The sequence below is a fragment of the Tenrec ecaudatus genome, chromosome 12, assembly GCF_050624435.1.
Source record: "Tenrec ecaudatus isolate mTenEca1 chromosome 12, mTenEca1.hap1, whole genome shotgun sequence".
Classification (NCBI taxonomy): domain Eukaryota; kingdom Metazoa; phylum Chordata; class Mammalia; order Afrosoricida; family Tenrecidae; genus Tenrec; species Tenrec ecaudatus.
The window spans coordinates 17,979,207-18,004,467 of NC_134541.1; the positions used below are offsets into that span (position 1 = coordinate 17,979,207).

At 52.3% G+C, this 25,261-nt stretch overlaps 1 protein-coding gene across 1 annotated transcript in view; it reads left to right on the forward strand.

Annotated features, from left to right (window-relative positions):
- JPH2 (junctophilin 2) overlaps positions 1-25,261 on the forward strand; it is a 76,179-nt gene that overhangs the window by 2,548 nt on the left and 48,370 nt on the right. Inside the window, exon 2 of the mRNA XM_075528729.1 lies at positions 20,024-20,816. Within this exon, the coding sequence (XP_075384844.1) occupies positions 20,024-20,816 (793 nt within the window). The remainder of the gene's footprint in view (positions 1-20,023; positions 20,817-25,261) is intronic.

Here is a 25,261-nt window from a genome sequence, read left to right on the forward strand (position 1 = left end):
GTCAGGTGGGCGGGCCCAGGAATGCTATCAAGCTGCGCAGGTGATTCTGAGGCACGTTGGCGTTTACAAAGCACTGCTCCGCATCAGGGGCTAGCAGATTATGAATCCCAGACAAATCCAGCAGTCCCCTCTTTTTGTACAACCTGCCAGCTAAGAGGGGGGTTTACATTTTTAAGTGATTGGGGTGGGGGAAAGAAATCCAAAGAACCATATATGTTGCATATGGAAATAGTATGGACACAAAACCCCAAACCCAAGCTCACTGCCATGGGGTTGATTGTTACTCACAGAGACTCTATAGTACAGGGTAGAAGGGCCCTGTGATTTCCAAGATTGTAAATCCTAACAGGAGCAGAAAGCCTCATCTTTCTCCTCCAGAGTGGCTAGTGTGTTTGAACCGCTGACCTAGCAGTTAGTAGCCCAACTCAGTACCCACTGCTCCAGTCTCTTTGATTGTGTCTCTTGGTACACAGTGGTTTATTTCCTAGGAAAAAGCAGCTTTTCCGGCTGCTTTACATGGTCATTACATGGTCCCTTGTGGCTCAGGGTAAGGGCTACCACGTCTTCCTAATGGGCCACAGGATGGGCGCTCACTTAGAAAAAGATGATCAGAGTTGGGTACTTGCCTCCCCTTTATGGCAGATCGGGCTGGCAGGGTCGGGTGGTAGGGGCAGGGGGCATAGGGGAACCCAGGGATGGAGTTTTGCTCAAGCTCAGGCCCATAGGCAGGCTGAGAGCAGAACAGGACAGGTGTGTATGTGGGTGTCCAGTTGGTGGGTCTCTGGGTGAAGACCCATCCCTCCCACATGTCTGGACAGGAGCTTGCATCCTTCAGCGTCCTGTCTATCTGGGTAGGACAACCTGGAGGACCAGTTCTGTCTTTCCCACTCCCGAGAGTTCAATGATCTTGGGCCCTGTGCCAAGTCTGTCCAAGAAAACCATTGCTTCCAGTAGGTTCCACCCAGAGCAACCCCACAGGACAGGGTTGAACTCGACTCCGTGGAAGTCTTGGTGGATGGGGATGGCCCCATCTAGCTCCCGCAGAGTGGCTGGTGTGTTGGAACCACTGGCCTCTCAGTCAGCAGTGGGGCCCTTAGCCCCGGCACCAACATGGCCCCGGGAACCTCTCCAACTCAGCAGAGCCGGCAAGCTTCAACTTACTGGATGTAGGTGACAGGCACTGCACTAGGTCCTGCGGATGCAGCTTAGAGCAAGCCTCAGTTTCCTGGCTGCAGACTAGCTAGAGCTAGTCCTTGAGTCCTTGCTGGGCCTCAGTTAGAACCTCACATGGTGCAGGGCAGACTGAGTGTCCACTCCCTCTCCTCCTTACGGGAAACCCAAACTGGTGCTTGTGCTAGGGGGCTGGGGGAAGTCACAAGGTCTGGGGCAAGGTAGGCTGACCTACGCCTCAAAGCGGAAGGCAAAATTGGATACAGGCCACCCCCACCGGCAACTCCTCTCCCAGGAGATCAGGGCTGTGCTCTGAGTCACCTCCCAACCGAATCCTGCCTTCCTCACAGAACGAACGTAACCTAATCCTCACTAACATAACCCTCTCCAGCACATCAGGGACCAGGCTCACAAGCAGCGTACAATGGAGGATACTACATCAGGTCCCAAAGGAGCAGCGCCACACAATCCTGGAACTCATGGCTTAGCCAAGTGGCCACGATTCACGACAGGCATGCTGGGTAGCAGGGACAGAGTGAGTGAAGTGGACTCGTGGACTTGGGGCGGGCCACGCGCACTTTGCAGGGCCGGGCCCTTCTCCTAGGCATGTCAGGGACCTTTCAGGGCGGGGAGCCAAGCTGCTGCTTCCGACTGAGATGGCCCCACCCCCAGGGAGGCTGGATGCCTCACAAGCCTTGGCTCCCTGGCCACACACGAGGTGCCACCTTCCAAATTTAGACTCAGCCGCTGCTTCGGAAAGTCTCTTTAATCATCCTGTCAGCAGTCTTCCGCGGGTTTGCTAAGGGCCTGCCCTCTGCCCCTTCTTGGGGTGCTCGGAGGGTGATGTGGACCAGGAGGCTCCTGCGATGGGGAAGGCTGGAAGGCAGGCCACCCTGGACCTGGCCTTGCTAACTTACTTCTCCAGCGACCTTGCACAAATTATTTAATCTCCTTAAGCCTTAGGTTCCTCACCCATAAAATGGACCTATAATTTTCTTTCCTAGGACTTTGCAGGGAATAACTCAACAATGGTAGTTGCTGTCAATACGATTAGATATGATTAACAGAGTCAATGGAGGCCTGGTAGCATAGTGGTTACACAGTGGGCTGCTAATCACAAGGCCACCAGTTCAAAGCCACCAGACACTCCTTGGGAGAAAGATAAGGCTTTCTACTCCAGTAAAGACAGACCCGGACTCCCACAGGGGCAGTTCTACCTGTCCCCCAGGGTCACTCGAAGTTGGAATTGACTAGGTGGCAGTGAGTTTGGGGCTTTGCTTTTGTACTCATGGCATTTATCAATTATTACAAAGCTCAAACTCCACGACTCTGAGGGATGTAGGGCCCTGAGACTTTAACAGGAAAGTATACTACAGCATGCAAGTGCTCAGGGGAGCTGGTGGCACAGCAGTCAGGCACTTGGCCGAGCACTCAAAGGCCAGCAGTTTGAGCCCCTGGCAGCGTCTCCCAGAGAGGCAGCTGAGACAGTCGGCCTCTGAGAGCTTTGCAGCCCGAGGGCAGCACCGCCCTGGCAGACACAGCCAGCATCTCTGTGATTCGGAACGGACTTTGGGGCGGTGCACTTGGCTTGCTTGTGTGCGTGTACAAGGTGCTCGGCAAGGGAGCTCTGGGGGGTTAGGGAGCAAGAGGTGGGTAGCCCACCAGGACCTGGCCGTTCCGGGAAGCTTCCTGGAGTAGGAGACACACTGAGCCCTCCAGTATGAGGGGGCTTCAAAAAATTCTGGGAAGAATGTAATGGGAAGAGCATGGGATTTTTCCATCAACTTGTTGACGCCCCCTCCTATGTGCATGAGAGCCAGGTGGGAAGGTAGAAGACAGGGTCCAGGGAGTGAGAACCTAGCCCGCTGCCATTGAGGGAGAGGGGCGGCACCAGAGCCAGGAGGCCCCCACTGCTGTCCAGGCAGAGCTAAAGTCTCCGGAGAGGCCAGGCATCCCCCCAAGCCAGCACGCGATTGCTCAAAGTGGCCTCCGCGGCTCGTCCGTCCTTCTCGTCTCCGCCTGTTCTGAGAGAGGTCGCATCCACCTCCAGATGGGAGGTGAAAGCTACCCAGTGAGTGAGTGGTGACCTGCTTTTTTTTTTTTGTAAAGGAAAAAAGAGAAAACTATGGGAGTGCTTCACAGAGAATCAGATTAAACCACGTTTTCTAAAACTTGCTGAGGCTATGTGGGGTAAGATCTATTTTTATATATTACAAAGAGGGGACTTCAAAGGTCCATGGAAGAATCCCATTATCTTGTGATTCCTTTTTCCCACGCACTCTCTGTGCGTGTGTGTGTGTGATGTGACAATCGCTACTGTCCCTGCCATTCTTTTTTTTTTTAATCGTTTTATTAGGGGCTCATACAACTCCTATCACAATCCATACATGCATTAATTGTGTCAAGCACATTTGTACATGCATTGCCCTCATCATTCTCAAAACATTTGCTCTCCACCTAAGCCCCTGGCATCAGGGCCTCAGTTTTTCCCCTCCCTCCCTGCTCCCCCCTCCTTCATGAACCCTTGATAATTTATAAATTATTATTTTATCATATCTTGCTCTGTCCGGCGTCTCACTTCACCCACTTTTCTGTTGTCCGTCCCCCAGTGAGGAGGTCACATGTAGATTCTTGTAATCAGGTCCCACTTTCCAACCCACCCTCCCTCTATGTTCCCAGTATCGCCACTCACACCACTGATCCTGAAGGGATCATCCGCCCTGGATTCCCTGTGCTTCCAGCTCCTATCTGTACCAGTATCCATTCTCTGGTCTAGCCAGACTTGCGAGGTAGAATTGGGATCATGATAGTGAGGGGTGGGGTGGGGAGAGGAAGCATTTAGGAACTGGAGGAAAGTTGTATTTTTCATCGTTGCTACATTGCACCCTGTCTGGCTAGTCTCCTCCCTGCGACCCCTCTGCAAGGGGATCTCCAGTGGCCTACAAATGGGCTTTGGGTCTACACTCCGCACTCCCCCACTCATTCACTATGGTAAGATTTTTTTGTTCTGATGATGCCTGATACCTGATCCCTTCAACACCTCATGATCGCACAGGCTGGTGTGCTTCTTCCATGTGGGCTTTTTTGCACCTGAGCTAGATGGCCGCTTGTTTACCTTCAAGCCTTTAAAACCCCAGACGCTATATCTTTTGATAACTGGGCACCATCAGCCTTCTTCATCACATTTCCTTATGTACCCATTTGTCTTCAGTGGACGTATCATGGAGGTGATCACACAATGATATGATTTTGTGTTCTTTGATGCCTGATAACTGATCCCTTCAGCACCTCGTGATCACACAGGCTGGTGTGCTTCTTCTACGTGGGCTTTGTTGCTTCTGAGCTAGATGACTACTTGTTTATCTTCAAGCCTTTAAGACTCCAGACGCTATCTCTTTTGATAGCTGGGCCCCATCAGCTTTCTTCACCACATTTGCTTATGTACCCGCTTTGTCTTCAGCAGTTGTGTTGGGAAGGTGAGCATCATAGAATGCCAATTTAATAGAAGAAAGTATTCTTGCATTGAGGGAGTACATGAGTGGAGGCCCAATGTTCTTCTGCTACCTTAATACTAAACCTATAAATATATGCACATAGATCTATTTCCCCATCCTCATATATAAATATATTTGCATATGTACATGTCTTTATCTAGACCTCTATAAATACTCTTTGCCTCCCAGCTCTTTCCTCTATTTTCCTTGACTTTCCTCCTGTTCCACTATCATGCTCCTTTCCCACTTGGGTTTCAGCAATACCTCTTCGTTACATTATCCTTGATCATGCCCTACCAGGCCTCTCACACCCTCCTCACCACCAATTTGGATCACTTATTGTTCCCTTGTCCCTGGGTTTGTTAATACCACTGCCTTGCCCCCTACCTCCCCCTCTCCCATTTCCCCCCAGAACTGTCAGTCCCATTGTTTTCTCCTCCAGATAGTTCATCCAGTCTATCTTATTTAGACAGACCTGTGGAGATAATAACATTCATAAAGACAAGACAGAGCAAAACCAAGCAACAATATACAACAAAAAACAAAACACAACAAGAAAGAAAAGCTTGTAGTTAGTTCAAGGATCGTTTGTTGACCTTTAGGAGTGTTTTCCAGTCCAGTCTGTTAGGGAACCACGCCCTGGCCCCAAAGCCCACCTTCAGCATTCCCTGGGGACCTTGCCGCTCCATTCCATTGCTGTTCTGTTGCACCCCCTTAGTGTTTTGCCTCGGTGTGGCAAGATCAGATCGAGCGCAATTCCCACACTGTGTCTCTGGTGTTGTCCCCTGTAGGACTATGGGTCAGTGAGGGGCGTCATGTCTCATATTGGGGCTGGCCATGTGGTCCTCTCTGTGGACTGGCTGCTCTAATTGGGGTCATTGTCCTCAAGGCCTGGTGGGCCAGGATGTGCTCCACTCTCTCCTCCTCCCCCTTCATCAGCACCCGTGTGCTCCGATCAGATATGTCCCTCTCCCGAAGTTGCAGATTCAATGCCGTCCTTTGAAATAAATTCTTCTGGGGGGAGGGGAAGATGTCCACTTAGTAGTTGGGATTGAGGCCGACCCCCCAAACCTCTCCACTGGTTCCCTACTCTACGCCGACATGTCCCTGCCATTCTTACCCACATAAATACAGCCCCCACTGATCCCCGTCTCCTCTATGCTAGGAATGCTGGTGTCGCAGGTTAAGCCCTTGGCTGCTAACCCAAAGTCACCGGTTAGGACCCGCTAGCCACTTCAAAGGAGAAAGGGATGTGACAGCTTGGTTCCATAAAGGCCTTGGATGCCCTGGGTGGCTCTTCTCTGTACTGTATCGTCACTGTGAGCCAGTGGGTTTTTGTTTTCTCCTCCAAATCTGTTGCTTTGTGGGGGAAGGGGGGCTCAGCTCTCTGGTGAGCCCAGGGCAAGGGGTAGGTGGGGAGGCACAGGACTCTGGCCCCACAGACCTTGGTGTAAGCCTTGTGGTACCCCCTCCCCCTCTATAGCCCACATTCCTCTCTTGCCATATATAGCCAAGTTAAAAATAGGTGCTGACTTAAAGCTCAGACATGCCTGGCCCTGACGTGGCTGCCTGGCTGTCCCCACCCCAGCGATTGTGAGACTCCAGCAGTAAAGGACCCTCCATGATCTTCTGTTTTGGGGCTTCTTCTCCAGGGCCAGTGCCTGGTCCTCACAGCCAACAAAGAACAAAATGCGATTGTTTCTGGTTCAGCTCCAACTCGGCGGCTGTCTGTGTTTCAGAGACCTGCCTCCTGGGGCTCTTCTGGGGAGCAGGTCGCCAGACCTGTCTTCTGCATTCCCCTGGGCGGGTGCAAACTCCGGCCTCTGGACTATGGTCGTGTGGTTAACCATTTCCACCACCCAGGAAGTGAAAGTATCTTACAGTTATAATTACTTGCTAAAAAGGTGAGATGGCTGTTCTATGTTGCTAGGGCATTCAGGTCAAGACTTCAGGCTTCTGTGATCTGGATCCAGTTTTCTTCCTCCCACCCAGGCCCGTCACTTTAAGCTCCTTTTGACACGCTTGACTCTGAACCTGTCGGCTGGGTGATTTTGCAGGGACAGAGGCCCGGGCAGTACCTGGTATCACATGATTTGGGCCTGTGGGTTTGTGTTCCTTGCAGAGGAACCGTGAGAGAATTCTATCACCACAAGGAATGGCATTTTTACCCATCTGTTTGTCTGTCTTTACGCCCCGGTCCCGCTACTCTGGTGCCTGCAGCTTTGGAGTGTGTCTTGCGTCAGACAGATTAAATTTTCTAACGTGCTTCTTATTGAAGACAGTTTTGATCATTCAAGGTAATTTCCACTTCCATAAAAAACAAAAACACAAAAAACGTGTTGCCACCGAGTCAGTGCTGACTCACAGTGGGTTCCCAAGACTGTAAGGGCTGACAGGAGTAGAAAGCATAGTCTTTCTTCCTCAGAGCTGCTGGTGGTTTTGAACTGCTGACCATGCGGACCACAGCCCAGCGTGTAACCACTGTCCTACCAGGGTCTTTCATGTACGCTGTAAAGCCAGCCTGCATCTTCCACGGGAAAATCTCTCTGGATTGTGATTGACATCACGTTACATCGACAGATCAATCAGTTTTCGGGGAATGGACAGCTTAACAAGGGTGAGTCTTCCAGCCACGGGCATGACGACACAAGGCTCGTTTATTTACAGCTTCTTTATGCCACTCAGCCAGGGCTTAGATGGCGACCAGGCGGCCAACGTTGGCATTTGTCAGTTGTGGAGACGGCGCCTCTTGTGCAAGACTCCGGGTCATCCGGATGGTCCCTGGGAAGGGGACGGTGTTTTTTGTGGAAAGCTATAGAGTTGTCCTTTTTGCCTCTTTCACGGGAGCCTCCGTGGCTTCCCCATTGAGTGTACGGGCCTTGAGCAGAGCCATCAGCCTTCGGTGCGTGTTGCCAAGCAACCGGAGCCCTGGCTTAGTTTTGAGAGACTCCAGTGCATCCTCTCAGCACATTAGTCGGATGGCTTCTCTCCTTCTTCTTCCTCATTCTTTCTTTCTCCTTCAGCATTTCTTTCCTCTTCAAAATCCGTCAGGTTCTGTTCCGTCGGGTCCCCTTCCTGATCCATGAGCTGGCCCACATCGGTGACAGCAGGTTCTGGCTTGAGCGTCTTCTTGTCACCATCGTACCTGCTCATCCCGTTTTCCGTGAGCTTCCTGGAGCCCCCATGTGTTAATCCCGATCAATCGTCTTAGTGTTCACATCACGCAATCCCCACCCCCGTCGCCCCCCCCCCACCGCCCCTGTCTCCTCACAGGAAGAGGCAACATTCTAGATCAGCGGTTTGACGGTCAAACGACCCTTTCACAGGGGTCGCCTAAGACATCACAACCATATTTCCAATGGTCTTAGGAACCCAGACACCGCTCCTCTATCTGTCTGCAGGTGGCCCGCCCACATGCACATACGCCCACATACAGGTACCTGGCGTGAAGACTATTACCCATGCTTCAAGACAAAATTTCATTTATTTGTCATTAGAAATAAGTATTTCACCTTATATAATTACATATTTTTTTATGATTAATCACTATGCTTTCATTATGCTCAATTTGTAACAATGAAAATACATCCTGCCTATCAGATATTTACATGACATTCATAACAGTAGCAAAATGACAGTTATGAAGTAGCAATGAAAATAATGTTATGGTTGGGGGTCTCCACCACATGAGGAACTGTATTAAAGGGTCGCGGCATTAGGAAGGTTGAGAACCGCTGTTCTAGATACGCCAGCAGTCTTAGTTCCATGTGTCTGAACTAGAATAAGTCGTAAGTCAGGGACTTAATGTCATGCCTGGCATATGGAAAGTGTCCCACTACATAATCCTCTTCCTTCACTTCCTTCACATGCCCGGGAGTGGATATTTCAGGGTGGCCCGCATTAACCACAGTTGTCCCATCCTGCCTTTGGGAGGATATCTCCCCACAAAAAAATGAACCTCTGACTTTGGGACAGGGAGCATGCTAAGACTTTGATCTGCTTAGCTCTGCTTGTGTACATGGAGCCTGCGCCAGGCACGATTCCATTTCCAGTGTACAATCAGCATAATTTAACCTCATCTTGAAAATCTCATGGTCCGGTTCACAGCCAGGGCCCAGCATGACACCGGGCCAAGGAACAGTCTGGCTTCCTGGCGCTTTCTAGGCGCTCCCGGGGGAGCACAGTGCATCTTCACCACGAAGGGGAAGGAGATGCCACAGGTCTGTGCTTTCAGGGCTGCCTTGCTCCCTGTGGTTCTCCTGTTGAATTGGCCACGTTTCCATAGACATGCTCCATCCAAGGCTCAGCACAGGGGATGTGTGGAGCTTGCTTATTTTCAAGGTCCTGCTAATTCCGTACCCAGCAGCTGTTCCCTGGGCTAGGCCAGGCCTGCCACGCCAACATGAAGAATGCTGAGTTTTCTTTTCTGAGAGCCCTTGGGTGGGGGGTAATGTGTGTGTGTGTGTGTGTGTGTGTGTGTGTGTGTGTGTGTGTGTGGTGGGGGGGCGGCAGGGGAGGGGGCAGACTTGTTTCTTGCCATCCAGGAGCCATCCCCCTGTCTCCTTATCTTTTTCCAAACCAGAGCCACAGGGTAAGTGGCGGGTCAGGTCTAGGTCCAGGACCTTACTCCTGGCTGCATAACTCAGAACTCCCACGCCTGGCTCAAAGGGAGTGAAGAGCTCACTCACCCAGGCCTATGCCTGGCACAACCCACAGAGCCCACCAGAGGCAGCAGGAGCTTCCGAATCTGTTCAGTGCCCAGCAGTGAGCTGGGGCCCCCCGGAGGTGTCCAAGCACTCGTTGCTGTGGACGGAGCAGATTAGGGTCCGCATGCTGAGGCTGTGCGTGTGGGCTTCACGGGGTCTCCATGACTTTGACCACAGCGTGGAGAAGAGACAGGGCGGCCAAGGAGGGAGGTCCTGCAGGCATTCCTTCGAGACACCATTGCAGCGTGGGCTCCGTCCGTTTTGCAGTCACGGAAGAGATGAGAAGTGTTTGGATTCCCAATGTACTTTGAAGGCAGAGCGCACATTTTGTGGAGACATTAGACTGGGGGTGGGGTGAGAGAAAGGGAGGAGTCAAGGGTGGGTCTGAGGTTTGGGGGCGTGAGCCACAACAGGAAGGACCATGCCATTAGCTGACGTGGGACAAGGGTTTAAGGAGCAGCGGTTGAGGGCTGTGTGTTGGCGCTGTGGATGGGAGATGTCCACTAGACATGCCACCTGGGCACTCGGGTTGCGAGCACAGACTGGGCTGCCTCTGTGACCAACAGTGAGCCTCCTTCGGAAACCAGAGCCTCACCTCAGGGTTCCATCTGCCTCCTTCTTTCTCCCAACTGTTCCTGCAGTCCTGGACCAACAGGAAGCCTGGTGGCCCTGAGGTTGCTGAGCTGATGAAGGCCGAAGGGGCTCTCATTTGGGCCTGTCAGCAACACCGCCCCCTCTCCCCCCCCTACACACACTGAAACCTGACCCTCTCCCAGGCGCCAGTCACAAGTGCTGCCAGCTCTTTGTTCTCGCTGAGTCACCTCCTGGAGACCCGAGAAGCTGAAGACAGCGGGGCTTTGATGGGCAGCAGTGTGTGGGCGCTCTGGGAAAGGGACTTCGATGGGAGCCTTTCAGGTGAGCTAGGGAGTAAGGCGTTGGATTGTTATATTAAAAATGTGGCGGAATCCAAGGTGATTGTTGAATTGGAGACAAGATCGTACAGTGGAAATGAGCCAGTTGGCACCATGCCAGTGCTGACTCCGGAGACGCCGTGTGCGTCAGAGTAGAAATGAGTGGATACCAAGGGCTCAAGTGGGAAAGAAAATGTTTTGGAAATGATGGCAACATATGTACAAATGTGCCTGACACAATGGATGGATGTCTGGATTGTGCTAAGAGCTGTAAGAGCCCCCCAAAAAAGGCTTTTGAAAAACAGAAGAATAAAAAACTGTGTTCCCGGCGTCTTTGGAGATCATGAGGCCTGTCTTCTGAGGTGACTCCGGGGGGACTCGAACCTCCACCCTTCTGCTTAGCTGCTGAGCATGTTGGAGGGCTTGTGTTATCCCAGGGCAGGTTGCAGAGGTGGCAGGAGTGGCTGCCTCAAGCAGGAAGCCACAGGGACTTCTTTGTCTAAGTTTTATCTAGAAAGCACAGGAACCACACGCGGAAGCAGCTGTCGAGCAGCAGGCAACGGAACGAATGCCTTGGGTCACTGGGCCTTAAACCAGCTTTGCCAAATGTTAGCCAAGAGCCATATGGCACTTTGAGGGTATTTGCCATCGCCTCACACGCCTTCCTTGTTAGGCTGGGTTCTCTAGCGAAGCCCAACCAGTGACGCCGGCATGCGTTTGTATCTAGAACGAGGTGTGTATCGAGAACTGGCTCACATGATTATAGAAGTGGGTGAGTCTGGTCCGGCAATCCAGAAGCAGGATGATGGTGGAGAGGCAGTGGGGGCACAGGCTGGCGGATGCACAGGTAAATGGATCCGAAGTTGACCAAATGAATCCATCCTCCCACCGATGGCTCCTGGAGCGGCAGGCAACAAAACAGACCGAGGAATGCGAACTCAAGGTCCAGCTCCAGCAGGAGGCAAAGAGAGCTCAGTTCTGCTCAGGATCTCCCTCTCTTTCTCTCCCTCTCATACAAAAGGCCACACCCCCAAGGAGGTGTCCTCAGGCTGCGACTGATTTGATAGATTGGGCTCCACCCGGACCCTCCCCTAGGAGTGTCTAGTTGACATGCTTCCTAGCCATCACACCTCCCCAAACGGAACCATGAATCAGGTAGAAGGAAGCGTTTAGATGATTGACACACGGACTTTTGAGCATGTCTGCCTACAACAGCTCGCAGGCGGAGGTCATGGCTGAAGTAGTTTCTCCTTTCCTAGAGAACCTCAAGTTTCACCCCAACTGACCGGGCACGGTCCAGCCACACATCAAGGTCAACCTCTTCTCCTTAGAAGTGACCGAGGGCAGAAGTGGAGGACATCTACCACACACCTTCCCAGTAGCTTCTCGGTTTGATTACAGAACCGTGAACAATGAAACACGTTGCAGCTAGTTGATCCCGATTCATAGCGACCCTACAGGACAGAGGAGAACTGCCCCCCGAGGGTTCCCTAGGCTGTCCACCTCTACAGAAGCAGGTGGCTACATTGCTCTCCCTCCGCACGGCCGTGGTTTCAATCGTTGACCTTTCGGTTAGCAGCCAAGCGCTTTCACCTCCAGTCGTTGGACACACAAATCTCCCCATCACAGTGGGTGACCCTACAACCCTTGCCCACAAAGCGAAGGGAGCCAACCGATTCTGAGAGCCTCATCTCCTCTAGATGCCCTCTGTAATATCCACAGCAGCCCTGCACAGGAAAGCACGGTGCCCGCTCTACTGAGAGGAGATCACCTCCCGGGGCTGTTCAGGGCCAGGTGGACCTGCATCCATCCACCTGAAGGCCTTCAGTGGGCCCCTCACTGATTGAGCATTAGGGAGCGCTGGGATGAGCGAGGCCGACGTGGTACCTGCCCTCGGGAGCATGCATGGGAGAGGAGGAGACCAATCTCCAACCCTTCTTTAGTTACGTACAAAGGCAGTTGTAGGGAAAATGGATGTGGATGTGTGTTTATAACAGGAAACCTGGCCAGGCTAGAGACTTCACGTGGATGACATGTTCATGGTCCTGCCCCAAGTCTTGTGCTGCATTCTGGAGGCGGCGGATCAGGGCCCACTGGCTGCTGGGCAATGCCGACAAGTTAGAGACGAGATGTGGGGTCTGGGATGGGTTGGAGCCAGCTGGACCGCATCCAACAACAGCGACCACAGGACAGACAGGTGACTCAGGAGGGCAGAAGTGACCAGTCTTAGGCAGGGAGCAGAGGGAGGAAGGGAGGAAGACAGCTTTGAAACTGGGCATGGGAGGGTTAGGGAAGACAAGACAGGTGAGCTGGGGATGGATCGTGAAGGACTAGGATGCGCAGGTTTCGGGGACCCTTGAAGAGGATTGAGTCTTGGCTGCTTCCACCCCAAGGCTGTTCAGTCTTCCAGCATCTGCCTTTGCACCCCCAGTCTCCTGGAAACAGGAAGGTGTCACTGCCAGATAGAATGGTTGACCGCATGGGTGTTCTCTGGGTCTCCTGGGCATCAGCCCGTGGGTCTCTGATCTGGCTGAGCTTTCTTCAGTGCCCTTCAGAACAGACGTTTAGGTGAGGGGTTCGCAGCTTTAACTTATAAGGGCTGTTCACAGGGTCCTAGAGGTGTAGAGGGACAAACACCAATCTGGTATGCCACGGCCTACGGTGATCCTGGACAAGGATGTCGACACCCCTTGCTTCCGTGTTCCTATCAGATGACTGGGAAATCCTCCACAGGCCCCCAGCATGGTCTCTGGTAGCCGGCACTCAATGGCCCATAGGGAGCACACAGAGGGGATCCCTACAGACCGGCTCAAGGGCAGGCTCTCCAGGGGGTCAGACTCCGACCACAAGTGCCCTCCCCAAGGAAGACGGGAAATAGTTTCCTCTTCACTGAACTCCTCCACCAAATCTGTCTACATAGGGTCATTTGCTTTGGGTCCCTTGCCTCTGCCCTGACCATCCATCTGGAACATAGGTTCCCACACTTTCTGACTTGCTGCTCTCTTTTCAGGAAAAAAAAAAATTACTCAGCATCCCACCCCGCCCACAATGGAAAATGCTTGTGTTCTATGCCACCATCCAGGAAGCAGCCCCCAGGAAACACGGATTCTGATGTCTTCCCACCTGAGATGGGCAGACCATTGTCAAGGCAAACGTCTTCCCACTGATGTTACAAGCACAGACTGCCTTTAGGTGGTGCCGTCAGTACCAGTTATATGCCAGTTACTCAAATTAAACCAAACAAAACCCATTGAGTCAATGACGGCTCAGAGACCTGATAGGACAGGGTAGAACGGCTTCTGTGGTTTCCGAGACTGTTTCAGAAACCTTTACAGGTGTAGAAAGCCTCATTTTTCTCCCAAGGAACAGCTGCAGGTTTCGAATTACTAACCTTGAGGTTAGCGGCCCAACTTGTAACTTATTACGATGCCACGGCCCCTTGGTTACTCAAACAAGTCAGTGAAAAGAAAAAAACAACCAAACTCATTGCCAAGGAGTGACTTTGACTCCCCTCGGCCCTCTGGGACAGAGTAGAGTTGTCCCTTTGGGTCGGAGGCTGCAAATCTTCACAGGAGCGGAAGCCACATCTTTCTCCCTCTTAGCAGTCCACTATGTAAGCTACTCTCCCACCCAGGCTCCTAAGACAGTGAAAAGAGGAAACATTGGAAAAAGATACTTAGATCTTATAATATTATTTTAATCTGAATCCTATATATCTATAGCTATTCAATCTTTTAAAAAAATTCACCAATCGTTTAATAATAAAGTCGTACTGGGTGGAGTTTATCATTGGATTTCTTGCATTCCCACAAGACATTAAGGAGAATCTCCAGCCCTCTTGGCTTTCTTTTTAAAACAAAGCGAGACATTAAAAGCATTTACAAAGCAATCTGTGCAAAGAAAATGTTTACGTTTTTGTAACTCTTCCCAAGTCCTTTTGTCCCCATCTTATTCCTACCGAATTTGCGAGCAGTATTTTTGGGATTCCTCTTTGTAGATTCAGCTTGTTTTCAGAAAAAATGACAACTCTCTGTCTTGGTACCCCCATATGTCATTGACTATATAATCAACACACACACACACACACACACACACCATTGCTTAGCTTGTCATACTTTGGTGGCTTGTAGGATGCGATGGGCTGGAAGCTGTTCCACCAGTATTTTAATACCAGTCAGGGCACCCTGGCAGATGGGTCTCCGTGGAGTCGGCACACTAAGAAGAAAGGCCGTAACAATCTCCTTCTGAATATGCCAGTGAGAACCTAGTGACCCCAGCAGAGTGCTCACCGTCTAGTGCTGGAAGGTGAGCCTCCAGGTGCTGCAACAGCCGTCAGCTGTGAAGATGGTGCAGAGCCACGCAACACTTCACTGAGTTGTACCTGGTGAGGGCATTGCTTAATTGACCTTACGAGGAACGGAGCCTTGTCAGGTCAGGTCAGGGAGCCAGGTGGTTAAGGGGGCCTGTTGGGAGGCTGGTGAACAGCTCTTAACTCAGGTTGCTTGTTCGCATCCTCTGACGTGCTGTGAACCTGGAGTGCGCCCAGCCTCCCCTCATGATCTCTGGCCAGGAAGGAGAATCGTTTGGTGTACACGAGGATTCCAGAAACCCGCTTGTGTGTGAGGGAATGTGAAGGCAGGCTCTCTGAAAAGCAGACCCCAACATTTACTTTCTCTCAAGGATGAAGGCTCTAAAGGTGTCCCTGGGTCCAGGAAGTGCCCTAAGCCAGGACACGAGGTGTCCCAGGACCCAGCAGGCAGTCAGACGAAGGAAGAACCTTGTGGCTGACCCCTCTCTCTCCCTCCAAGCTCTCTGTCCTCTCTAGCACCTTTTCATCTTCCCAGTTAATCCTTTCTGGGCCAGCCTCCCCAAGCCGACTCTCATCTGCCAAAAAGCTGGTTTGAACTTCGCTTACTGTGTGTGAGGCACTGTGCTGCTGTGTATGTGTCAGAGTGGATTCTGACTCCCAGCAACCCTATAGGACAGAGCTGAATGGCCCCCTGGGGTTCCCTGGGCGGTCATCTCCAGGGGAGCAGTTTGCCAGGTCTTTTCTCCTCGGAAACAGCTGGTGGCTCCCAACACTCGATCTTTTGCTTAGCCGCTGAGCACTTAAACATCGCGTCACCAGGACTTCTTGGCTCCCTGCTCAAGCAAGCAAGCAAGCAAATAAACTCACTGCCAGGGAGTAGATTCTGATTTGTAGCAAACCTATAGGACAGGGTAGCACTGAGCCTGTGGGTTTCCCAGTCTGTAACTCTTTCCTGGAGTGGAAAGCTCAAAGTCTCAAACTGCTGACCTTGTGGTGGTCGGGCCCACAGGTAACTAGTATGCCACCAGGGTTCCTGCTAGCTGTCTCCATACGTTAGTTCACTTAGTCCAAGGGTCAACCAACCCCCCACCCCCCTCCACTGCCACCCAAGACCCGGACCATTATCTCTGTCTGAACCACTGCTGTGGCTTCCAGACGTGTATTTTGAGATGATGATTACATTTCATCTCCCCCTGGCATGACATTCCGAGCGCAGGATCCACGTCCCTTTAGGTCACTGCCAGCTACAAGCACCTCACACAATGACCACCTGATCCAGAGGAAAGATTTAGCTAACGTTTGTCGAATTTCAGTGTTAGAGTGAGCTCTATAGAGAGACAAAACCAGGGCATTCATAAATGGATAAGAAGGACCTTTTATCAAGAATTGGTTTTACATGGTCCGGCCCAACTCCAGTCCAGGGGTCGGATGCTAACTGGAGGTCTCTCCAGACCCACACCCTACAGGCAGATGAAGCAAGAAGGCACAGGGGGAAGCTGGGAGATCTCAGGCTGGTGGGTGCAGAGGCCACAGGAGCATGGCAGGGCACTGACTGCTCCCAGGGTCCGTCTGTAGTGACCAGGGAGAAAGGTGACATTTGGGCTTTATTTCATTCAGGAGCCCCATCTGAGGAACAGGATGGTGTTTGCCAAGGTCATGACCTGCCTTAACTTTTCAGGAGAACCCCAATCACGCCCAGCATTGATTGGGGCTACTGCACCTGTCCCCATCACACCGGGTAGCTACTGCGATTAAGGCTTCAGGATTAAGCATGTACTGCACTCTGAGTCCTGAGGGAAAAGAGATGTGGGTCTTTAAGTTCCTGGAAGAACGTGGTGTCATGCAGGAGAAGACCTAGGCTGAGCAGCTGTTTACCGAGGACTTCCTGGGGCTTGGGCCCGGTGCTAGGTGCTGGGGTCACAGTGGGAGTCAGCTAAACGCGGGACTTTATCCTCATCGAAGCCAACACCTAGCAGAGGCGGCTTCAGGGGCACCGATGATTGGAACTATTATTGAACAGGCCTTGGGAAAAGGGCCGTGAGGAAGTGCGGGGTGACATGAGAGGCTGAGGCTGTTCCCAGCAGCGTGAGAAATCTGGGAGATGTTACATTTCAGCCAGAACTTGAAGTGTCCACAGGAGTGGACCTGAGACATAAGAAGAAAGCAAGGCCCCGGGGTGGGAGGCCAGCATTGCTGGGGAGCAGGTGAAGGTGAAGAAGGAGAGGTGTGTGTGTGGGGTAGTTTGAGGGGGCGGGGAGGGGCAGCTGTGTGATCCGATGGATCTGGTTCCTTCTTCTCAGGCCTGGTTTCAGCCATAAAAAAAGGCTCCGGCCCAAAGGGCCTGGGAGAACCACTCCCTTCCACAGCGGGTCCTCTCAGCAGACTGGGGCTTCGTTCGCTCCCTCCCCAGCTGCCCCACCCCACCCCATTCGCAGAACTGGCCTGTATAGAGAGTCAGGCGGGGGATGGCCAGGACACTTGGCTTTTCCCCCTTCCCAGGGCCCCGGCACTCCCTGCCTCCCCTGGGTGTCCCTGTCCCTTGTCATATGCTTGTACGTTTCCTAATATAGCTAGGCCATTTCCTCCCCAACTGGTGGCCCAGAGCTGTTCTCCTGTTGCAATCTCAGTCTTTCCTGGGCTTAAAAGGGCCAGGGCATGCCAAGAGAAGCTAAATATGGGCTGGTGGATGGCACTTCCCCAGTTTGACCAACGTGCCTTCTCTTTCTTTTCTGCCTCCCATGCCGACGTCTCCGATGTAGGCCGTTCACTTCCCTCTTCCGGGTCTTCTCCCCCTCTCCCTTTCTCCGGACAAGTCAAAGGAGCCCAGGTAGACATAGATGTGTACTTGGGTTCTGTCACATTTATGTACTTGGGTTCTGTCACATGTACTTGGGTGAATCGTAGACCTTCGTCTTTTCCTTAAAGAAACCCTAACACCCCTGCCTATTTGTTTTTCGTAGGGCTGGGTTCACAGAAAGGGGTCAGCCTCCTGTTCTAGAACGCAAGCTGCTCATTCAGGCATTTATCGAAAATTCCCGAGTGCCTGTCTGGGACTGTTCTAGGGCATGAGGACCCAGCAGTGAACAAAATAGAAAAGCCTGCTTTTATAGAGTTCGCATTCAGGTCAGGGAAATAAAAAGCCAACTATTAGTTTTATTAGGCATGCTCCAAGGGAAATAAAACAAGGGAAGAAGATAGGAAATTGGGGGCCAGGGATTACAATTTTCATCTGGGCAGTCTAGGGAGGCTTCATTAAAGAGAGACCATCTGAGTAAAGATTTGAAGATGGCCAAGGAGCAAGCTATGTGCTTGTATCTGCAAGTATCTGGAGGGAGACTATCCCAGGAGGTTGCTGATGTTGTTAGGTGCTTTCTAGTGGGTTCCGATTGACAGCAACCCCGTGCACAGCAGAATGAAACAAGGCAACAGCAAATGCAAAGGCCCCGAGGCAGGACCTTGACCAGTGTGGGGGAAGAGAGAGTGGGAGGGCACGAGGACTGAGGCGGGATGGGGATGAAATCAGAGACAGCCTTGTGGGTCCCTCCGGGCTTCAGCTTTTCTTGTGGGTAAGCGAGACGATCTCTGGGAGATGCTGAGCAATGCAAAGACGACTTGACTTTTCACAGACTCCCAGTTCTGTGCTGCCTCTCTACGTGGCTTTGGGCCAGCCACTTACCTCCTCTGAACGTCAGTGTACTTACGGAATGGAGATCATAGTTCCTCCTCCTTCTCCATGAAGTCACGCCCAGTGCTCACCTCGCCTCATCTGCTCCCATCTCTCTTGGACCCTTGTCAAGCTGATATTCCATAATGATGAGGTTCCCATGGCTGGCCATTGAAATGAGCCGAGCCCTGGTGTCCAGCAGCTCCTGCCTGTCATACACAGGACCTGGACGCCCAAGATGTACACGGGCGGTGGGAACCCTAGGGCCCCCCTCCAACGCATTCAATCAAATTCTCTAGCGGTGGAGGCCAGAAATCAGAATTTTTTAAGTCCCCTTCATGTACAGTGATCTAGACATTGGGCTGCTAACCGCCAGGTCAGTAGTTCGAACTCACCAGTCTCTCTGCAGAAGAAACTGTCTAGTCTTGTGAAGAATTCGTGTCAGTACCCCAAAGGGGCTGTTCTATGTCCCACAGGACTGCTCTGAGTGAGTCAGAAGAGACTTGAGGGTGGAAAGTTTGGTTTGGAGTTTTGGGGTGCCTGTAACGCGCAGTCAGGATGGAGAATCACGGGCTCAGAGCACAGCCTCCACCATCAGGTGGACTTGGGCTTGGCTCCTGCCTTCTTGGGCAAGTCACTAAACCTCCCAGACTGCCAGCTTCCTCTTCTGTGAAGGAGAAGAATCCTGGGACTTCCTTCATCGGGCTGTGGGGAAGCTTAGGCGAGCCCTTCGCCCTGTTTTTGTTCCTTACTGGGGGCTGTTATTTCAGAAAGGGCTGGGGCGGTGGTGTAGGACCATGAGCTGCTCCAGCACCCACTGGAGGGACCCGTGAGGACATCTCCGGGCCCCAATTCCTAGGACCCTAGCACCGCAGAGGAAGGCTGGCCCCTGGAGTGACACTCCATGTATCACTCGCAGATGGGGACATGGAGGCCACCAGAAAGCAAGGGCATTTCCCAAGGTCACACAATTTGATTGAATCTGAAAAGGGTTAGCCGTACATCCAACAAATCTTTATAGACAACTCCACAAGCTCTAGAGGAGCCCTGGTGGTGGGCGTAGTGGTTATGTGTTAGGCTGCTAACTACAAGGTCAGCAGTTCAAAACCACCTGACTCTCTGCAGGAGGCAGTCCCAGAAAAGCACAGGGGCAGGTCCAGCCTGTCTTACAGCGTTGCTGAGTCGGAAGTGGCTTGATGGCAGTGAGTCCTTTTTCCTCCGAGGTAGGCAGTGGCCATCCATTAGAGGCCTCTCCCCTCACGGGGCCTCCATTCCAGACAGGGGAGGAAAGTGGTGTGTTAAGCATATGAGTGTTAGGAGGTACTGTGTGCTGTGGGGAAAGGGAAAGTGGAGCAGGTAGCACCCTGTCTTGCATATCTGTGGCCTGGCACGTCCGCAGCAATGGAAAGATCACCATCAGACGGGCCATAGAGGGCTGGTCCAATCCTGTCGTTGATCATACATCAACCTCATGCCAACCCTATACACTGTTCACACTTCCTAGACTGACAGTCACACACTCATGCCCTCCCACCCTCCCACCCACTGAGCATTCACACCAGTGCACAAACTCCTTGCACACCCACACACACCTATGGAGCCTCTCCCGCCTCCCTGACTCGGCACCAGTTGCCGCTCAGATGGCCTGCTCTCTCCCAGCCCTGCGGGGCCTAGGGCGCCGCTCTCCCCCGTCCTTCCCCCCTTCCAGGTCACTGCGCCCGCCCGCGTGGGGACTCCGTGCCATTAACATACTCTCCCTTTGCCCACAGGGACTTACCAAGGCCAGTTCACCAACGGCATGCGCCACGGCTACGGCGTGCGCCAGAGCGTGCCCTACGGGATGGCCGTGGTGGTGCGATCGCCGCTGCGCACGTCGCTCTCGTCCCTGCGCAGCGAGCACAGCAACGGGACGGTGGCCCCGGACTCGCCCGCCTCGCCTGCCGCCGACGGCCCGACGCTGCCCCTGCCCGTCACCCCGCGCGGCGGCTTCGCGCTCAGCCTCCTGGCCAACGCCGACGCGGCCGCCCGGGCGCCCAAGGGCGGCGGCCTCTTCCAGCGGGGCGCCCTGCTGGGCAAGCTGGGCCGCGCCGAGTCGCGCACGTCGCTGGGCAGCCAGCGCAGCCGCGTGAGCTTCCTCAAGAGCGGAGACCTCAGCTCGGGGGCCAGCGACGCCGCCTCCACCGCCAGCCTGGGCGAGGGCGCCGAGGGCGCCGACGAGGCCGCGCCCTTCGAGGCGGACATCGACGCCACCACCACCGAGACCTACATGGGCGAGTGGAAGAATGACCGGCGCTCGGGCTTCGGCGTGAGCGAGCGCTCCAGCGGCCTCCGCTACGAGGGCGAGTGGATGGACAACCTGCGCCACGGCTACGGCTGCACCACGCTGCCCAACGGCCACCGCGAGGAGGGCAAGTACCGCCACAACGTGCTGGTCAAGGGCACCAAGCGCCGCGTGCTGCCGCTCAAGAACGGCAAGGTCCGCCAGAAGGTTGAGCACAGCGTGGAAGGTGCCCAGCGCGCGGCCGCCATCGCGCGCCAGAAGGCGGAGATCGCCACGTCCAGGTAAGAACCCACCCCCGCGGGCCGCTCCTGGCCTCGGGGGCCTCAGCTGCAGGCAACGTGGGAAGCCCTGTCGGGAGCCTGGAGCTCTGGTTTTGACCAGCAGGGCTTCTCCGTGACCTTGAAGAGGTTCATGGGCGCCACTAATGGGAGCCGGTCCACCTACCCAGCTTTCCATCCATCTAGCCACTGAAAGGACAGGCACACCTCATTCCACTGCCCCTCCCAAGAGACTACTAGTTTTGTGGGTGGATCGTTTTTAAATAAGCGGAAGGTTTATGGCAACCCCGCCTGGAGTAAGCCTGTCGGCGCCATTTCCCCAAACATTAGGGCCTCCCTTCTGTTCCGCGTGCCACTTTTGGTCATGCTCACAGGATTTCAAACTTCGGCATAATGATAGTGCGGCGCACTTAGCGGCCTCCAGTTTAATATAAACATCGCTTTTATGGGCAAACAACTCACGGGACTTGCTCCATTGCAATATTCTCTTTATTGTGGTGGTCTAGACGCCACAATATCTTCCAGCTATTCCCACAGTCCCACCTACTCAAACCTTCTATACACATCGCCTTTTGACTCACCAAGCTTCCTCACATGCCCCTGGACAGCCACCCCGCCACCCAGCCGTGTTCCCATCTACCCCATTCACCCACTCAGCTTTCTTGTTATTCATCCAACCATCACATCCTAATCCACCCACCCACCTAGCTACCAATCCAAGCACCCAACACTTGTTCCCTCATCTACCGATCCATTCACATAGCTGCTCCTGTCCTCCCACCCACACCCATCCTTTACTCCATCCGCTTCGTTTACTCTGCTACTCCCATCACCCAACTGCTGTCTATCCACCCAAACATCCCCTCGCACCCACTCACCCATCATCCGTCTCTCCACCCATATCACCCATATTTATGTCCAATGATCCATTCATACTTCCATGCCCTCACCCCCGCTAAGAAGCCATCTACCCAACCACGTGTACATCTACTCTCCCGTCTACCCAGCACCCACCTTTTCATCCCCTATTATACTTCAGAAAAAGCTCAAAGGTTTTCTCCCAACATTTACCGTGCTTGCTATGTGCCAAGTGCCGTTTCTTTGTGAAAATGTTGGTGCGGAGATTATACACGGCAAGACCTGCGCCCATTCAACCGCTCCTGCACGTGCTCTTGCGTGGCATTAATTACATTCTCTGAGCTGGAGAACGATTAGCAGCCTCCTTTTCTAAACTATTCCTTCTCATTAACAGAAACCCACTTTCCCCTAGAGTTCCTAGTCAGTCCTTCAAATTGCTGTTGTCTTTTTGAACCCGCATGGATGGTTCTTAGAAAACTGTAATGCTCAAGGCAGATTTTTTGACTCTCTCTCTCTCAGTCCCTCACTGCCGTTGAGTAGATTCCATCTGGTAGTGATTCTACAGAAACCCTGTGGGTTTCTAAGACTGTAACTCTTTACAGGATTTCTTTTTTTTTACTAGCGAGGCTAAACTATTGTTTGTTTTTAAGATGACTTGAAGGGATTTATTTTTTTTGGGGGGTGTTACATTTTAAAGATCACCTTAAGGCAACAGTTCTCAAGCTGTGGGTCACAACCCTTTTGAAGGTCAAACGACCCTTTCACAGGGGTCGCCTGATTCATGACAGTGACGAAGTAGCAACAGAAAATAATGTATGGTTGGCGGTCACCATCACATGAGGAACTGTATGAAAGGGTCGCTGGATTAGGATGGTTGAGAACTCCTGCCTTAAGGCAATGGTTTCAGTGGCCCATCCACCCCTCTTGGCTCTGGAAAATCTGAGTTTCACGGGAATGTGAAAGTCTATTCTTCACTGTCCCTCTTCTGATCAGGATTATTTTATAGAATCACTGATCAAAATGTTCAGTAATGGTAGCCAGACACCATTCAGTTCTGGGCTCACGGCAAAGGAGGGAGTAGGCAATTGGTCACACATCCCATTTCCTTTGCCTGTTCTGGACTCTCTTTCTTCCTCAGTTGCTTCCGTCCAATAGAGACCAGTCATGATGCCTAGCATGACCGCTTTCGCATGCTAAGGCCCCAGGCACTACACAGTGAACTGGGCAGTAGCACAGGCTCATTGGAGACGTCTTCAGGTCAATAAGCTGGATGGGTCCATGAAGTCATGACCCTAAATGTCCACATCAAGGACCCAAACCCAGTGAAGTGTTTGATGGTGCACAGAAGCCCCAGCAGCTCCTCTCTCTTAATCGCTGCTGTCAATATAGCGAACTCACATTGTTTGCAAATTCAACTCTGTACAGGTGTATACTGACAGCAATGACAAGAGTTGGCTGGGTAACCTGCCCTTAGTCAACTTGATTTGTCCTTCACTATTAACTGCCCCCTTCCCACCCCACCCCCACCACCCCTAGTCCAAGTCACTGTCATTCATTTCATTTGGACGCGTAGCAATCCTGTGGGACACCGTAGACCTGCCCCTTTGAGTGCCTCATCTCTCTCTTTCAGAACAGCTGGGAAACTGCTGGGTCAACTTTCCAGCGACTAACTCGGACTCCTGGTAACTACTAATACACTTTGGTTTCTACACATCTGCCTCTTCTTGTTTTGTTTTAAAAATATATAAATGGAAACCAAAAGCTCAATGACCTTGAATCAATGTCAACTCACAATGACAATATGGTCCAGGGTAGAATTGCCCCTGTGGGTTTCTGAGACTGTAACTCTAACTCCCACCCAAACAAGCAAGCAAACAAAAAACAAACACTGCCATCAAGCCAATGCCAACTCATATCAGAGGAGCTGGTGGTTCCAAACTGCTGACCTTGTATATCACAGACCAATGAGTTACCACGGCACCACCAGGGAAACACTTCCTTGATAATTCTTTGTGGGAACGGAAAGCCTCCTCTGTCTTCCACAGAGTGAATGGTGGTTTCAACCTGCAGGAGTTTCAGCTAGCAGCCGGATGCCTAATCACTATGCCACCAGGGATCCAGTGAATGTATAAATGAAGTCATAAAGTATTTGTCCTTTTGAAAAAATAGACATTTCCCCCACTCAGTATAATCTCTTCAAACTCCATCCATATGGTAGCATATATCAGGACTTCATATATCAGGACTTCATATATCAGGACTTCATATATCAGGACTTCATATATCAGGACTTCATGTCATCTACTGGCTGAATAACAGTCCTTTGTATGTACGTACCAGGAGCCCTGGTGGTGTAGTGAATTACGCTTGGCGGCTAACCCAACCGCAGAGTCAGCAGTTCAAAACCACCAGAAGTTCCACAGGAGAAAGATGAGCCTTTCTATTCCTGTAAAGATCTACAGTCTTAGAAACCCAGAGGGGCAGTTCTAGTCTGTCTTGTAGGGCAGCTCTTGAGTCGGAACTGAGTTTGAGTTTTGGATGTATGACCGCGCTTGGTTTATCCACAGATGTCCTGGAGGTTGTTCCCACGTTTTAGCTCGTGTGGACAGTGGTGCGACTCAGCTTGGGGTACGAGTCTCAGGGTCCCTGCTGTAAGACTTTCGGGTATAGACCTAGGAGCGGAATTGCTGGTCATCTGGTAGCTGTCTTTGGAGGGACCGGCACGGTTTTCCCACAATGGCTCTACTAGTTGCAGTGGAGAAGGGTTCCTCCTACCTTACGCATTTGTTATTTTCTCTCTGTTTGTTTGGTTTGTCGTCTCAGCCATCCTAGTGGGAGGGAAATGCTATCCCATTGTGGTTTTGATCTGCATCGCTGATAACCGACGATGCTGAGCATCTTCTCATATTTGGTGGCCATCTACCGGAATATCTGTTTATGTATGTTCCCCGGTTGCAGGCTGCTAGTTCAAGTGCTTGGCAAATATTGACACATTCCGTTCCCTTGGCAACCTGAGGTTGTTAGGTGCCGACGAATTGGTTCTGACTGGCTGTGACCCTATGCGCCACGGAATGAAATCCTGCCCAGTCCTGGGCCACCCTCACAATCGTGTTCTGTTTAAGCCCATGGTCGCAGCACAGTGTCCGTCTATTTCGTCGAGGGCCTTCCCCTTTTTGCCTGACCCTCTTCCTTACCAAGCATGATGTCCTTCTCCAGGGCCTGGTCCTTCCTTCTAGGGACCGGTTTTATTTCCATTTCGCAGATGAGATCCTTGAGGTTCAGAAGGATGTCTTGCCCCAACTCAGCTCGTTAGTGGGCGATCCTTTCTCGTCCGCATAGCTCATCTAGCCAGGCTTATTTTCTATCCTTCTTGCTCTGGACCTGGATTTCCTCTGTGCTTCTCATTCCAGTCTTTTCTCTGTCTCTGTCCTGCTGCTTCCCCTGCCTGGGCTGCTCAGTCTTCTTCTTGTTGCCCAGTGAACGCCTACTTCTTCAGCACCCAGGCCAAGCCTGGCTTCCTTGAGTCGCTGACAAGGGCCAGTCCCCCGTCCCAGACAGACTCTCATGTGACTGCATAAATCTCACCTTAG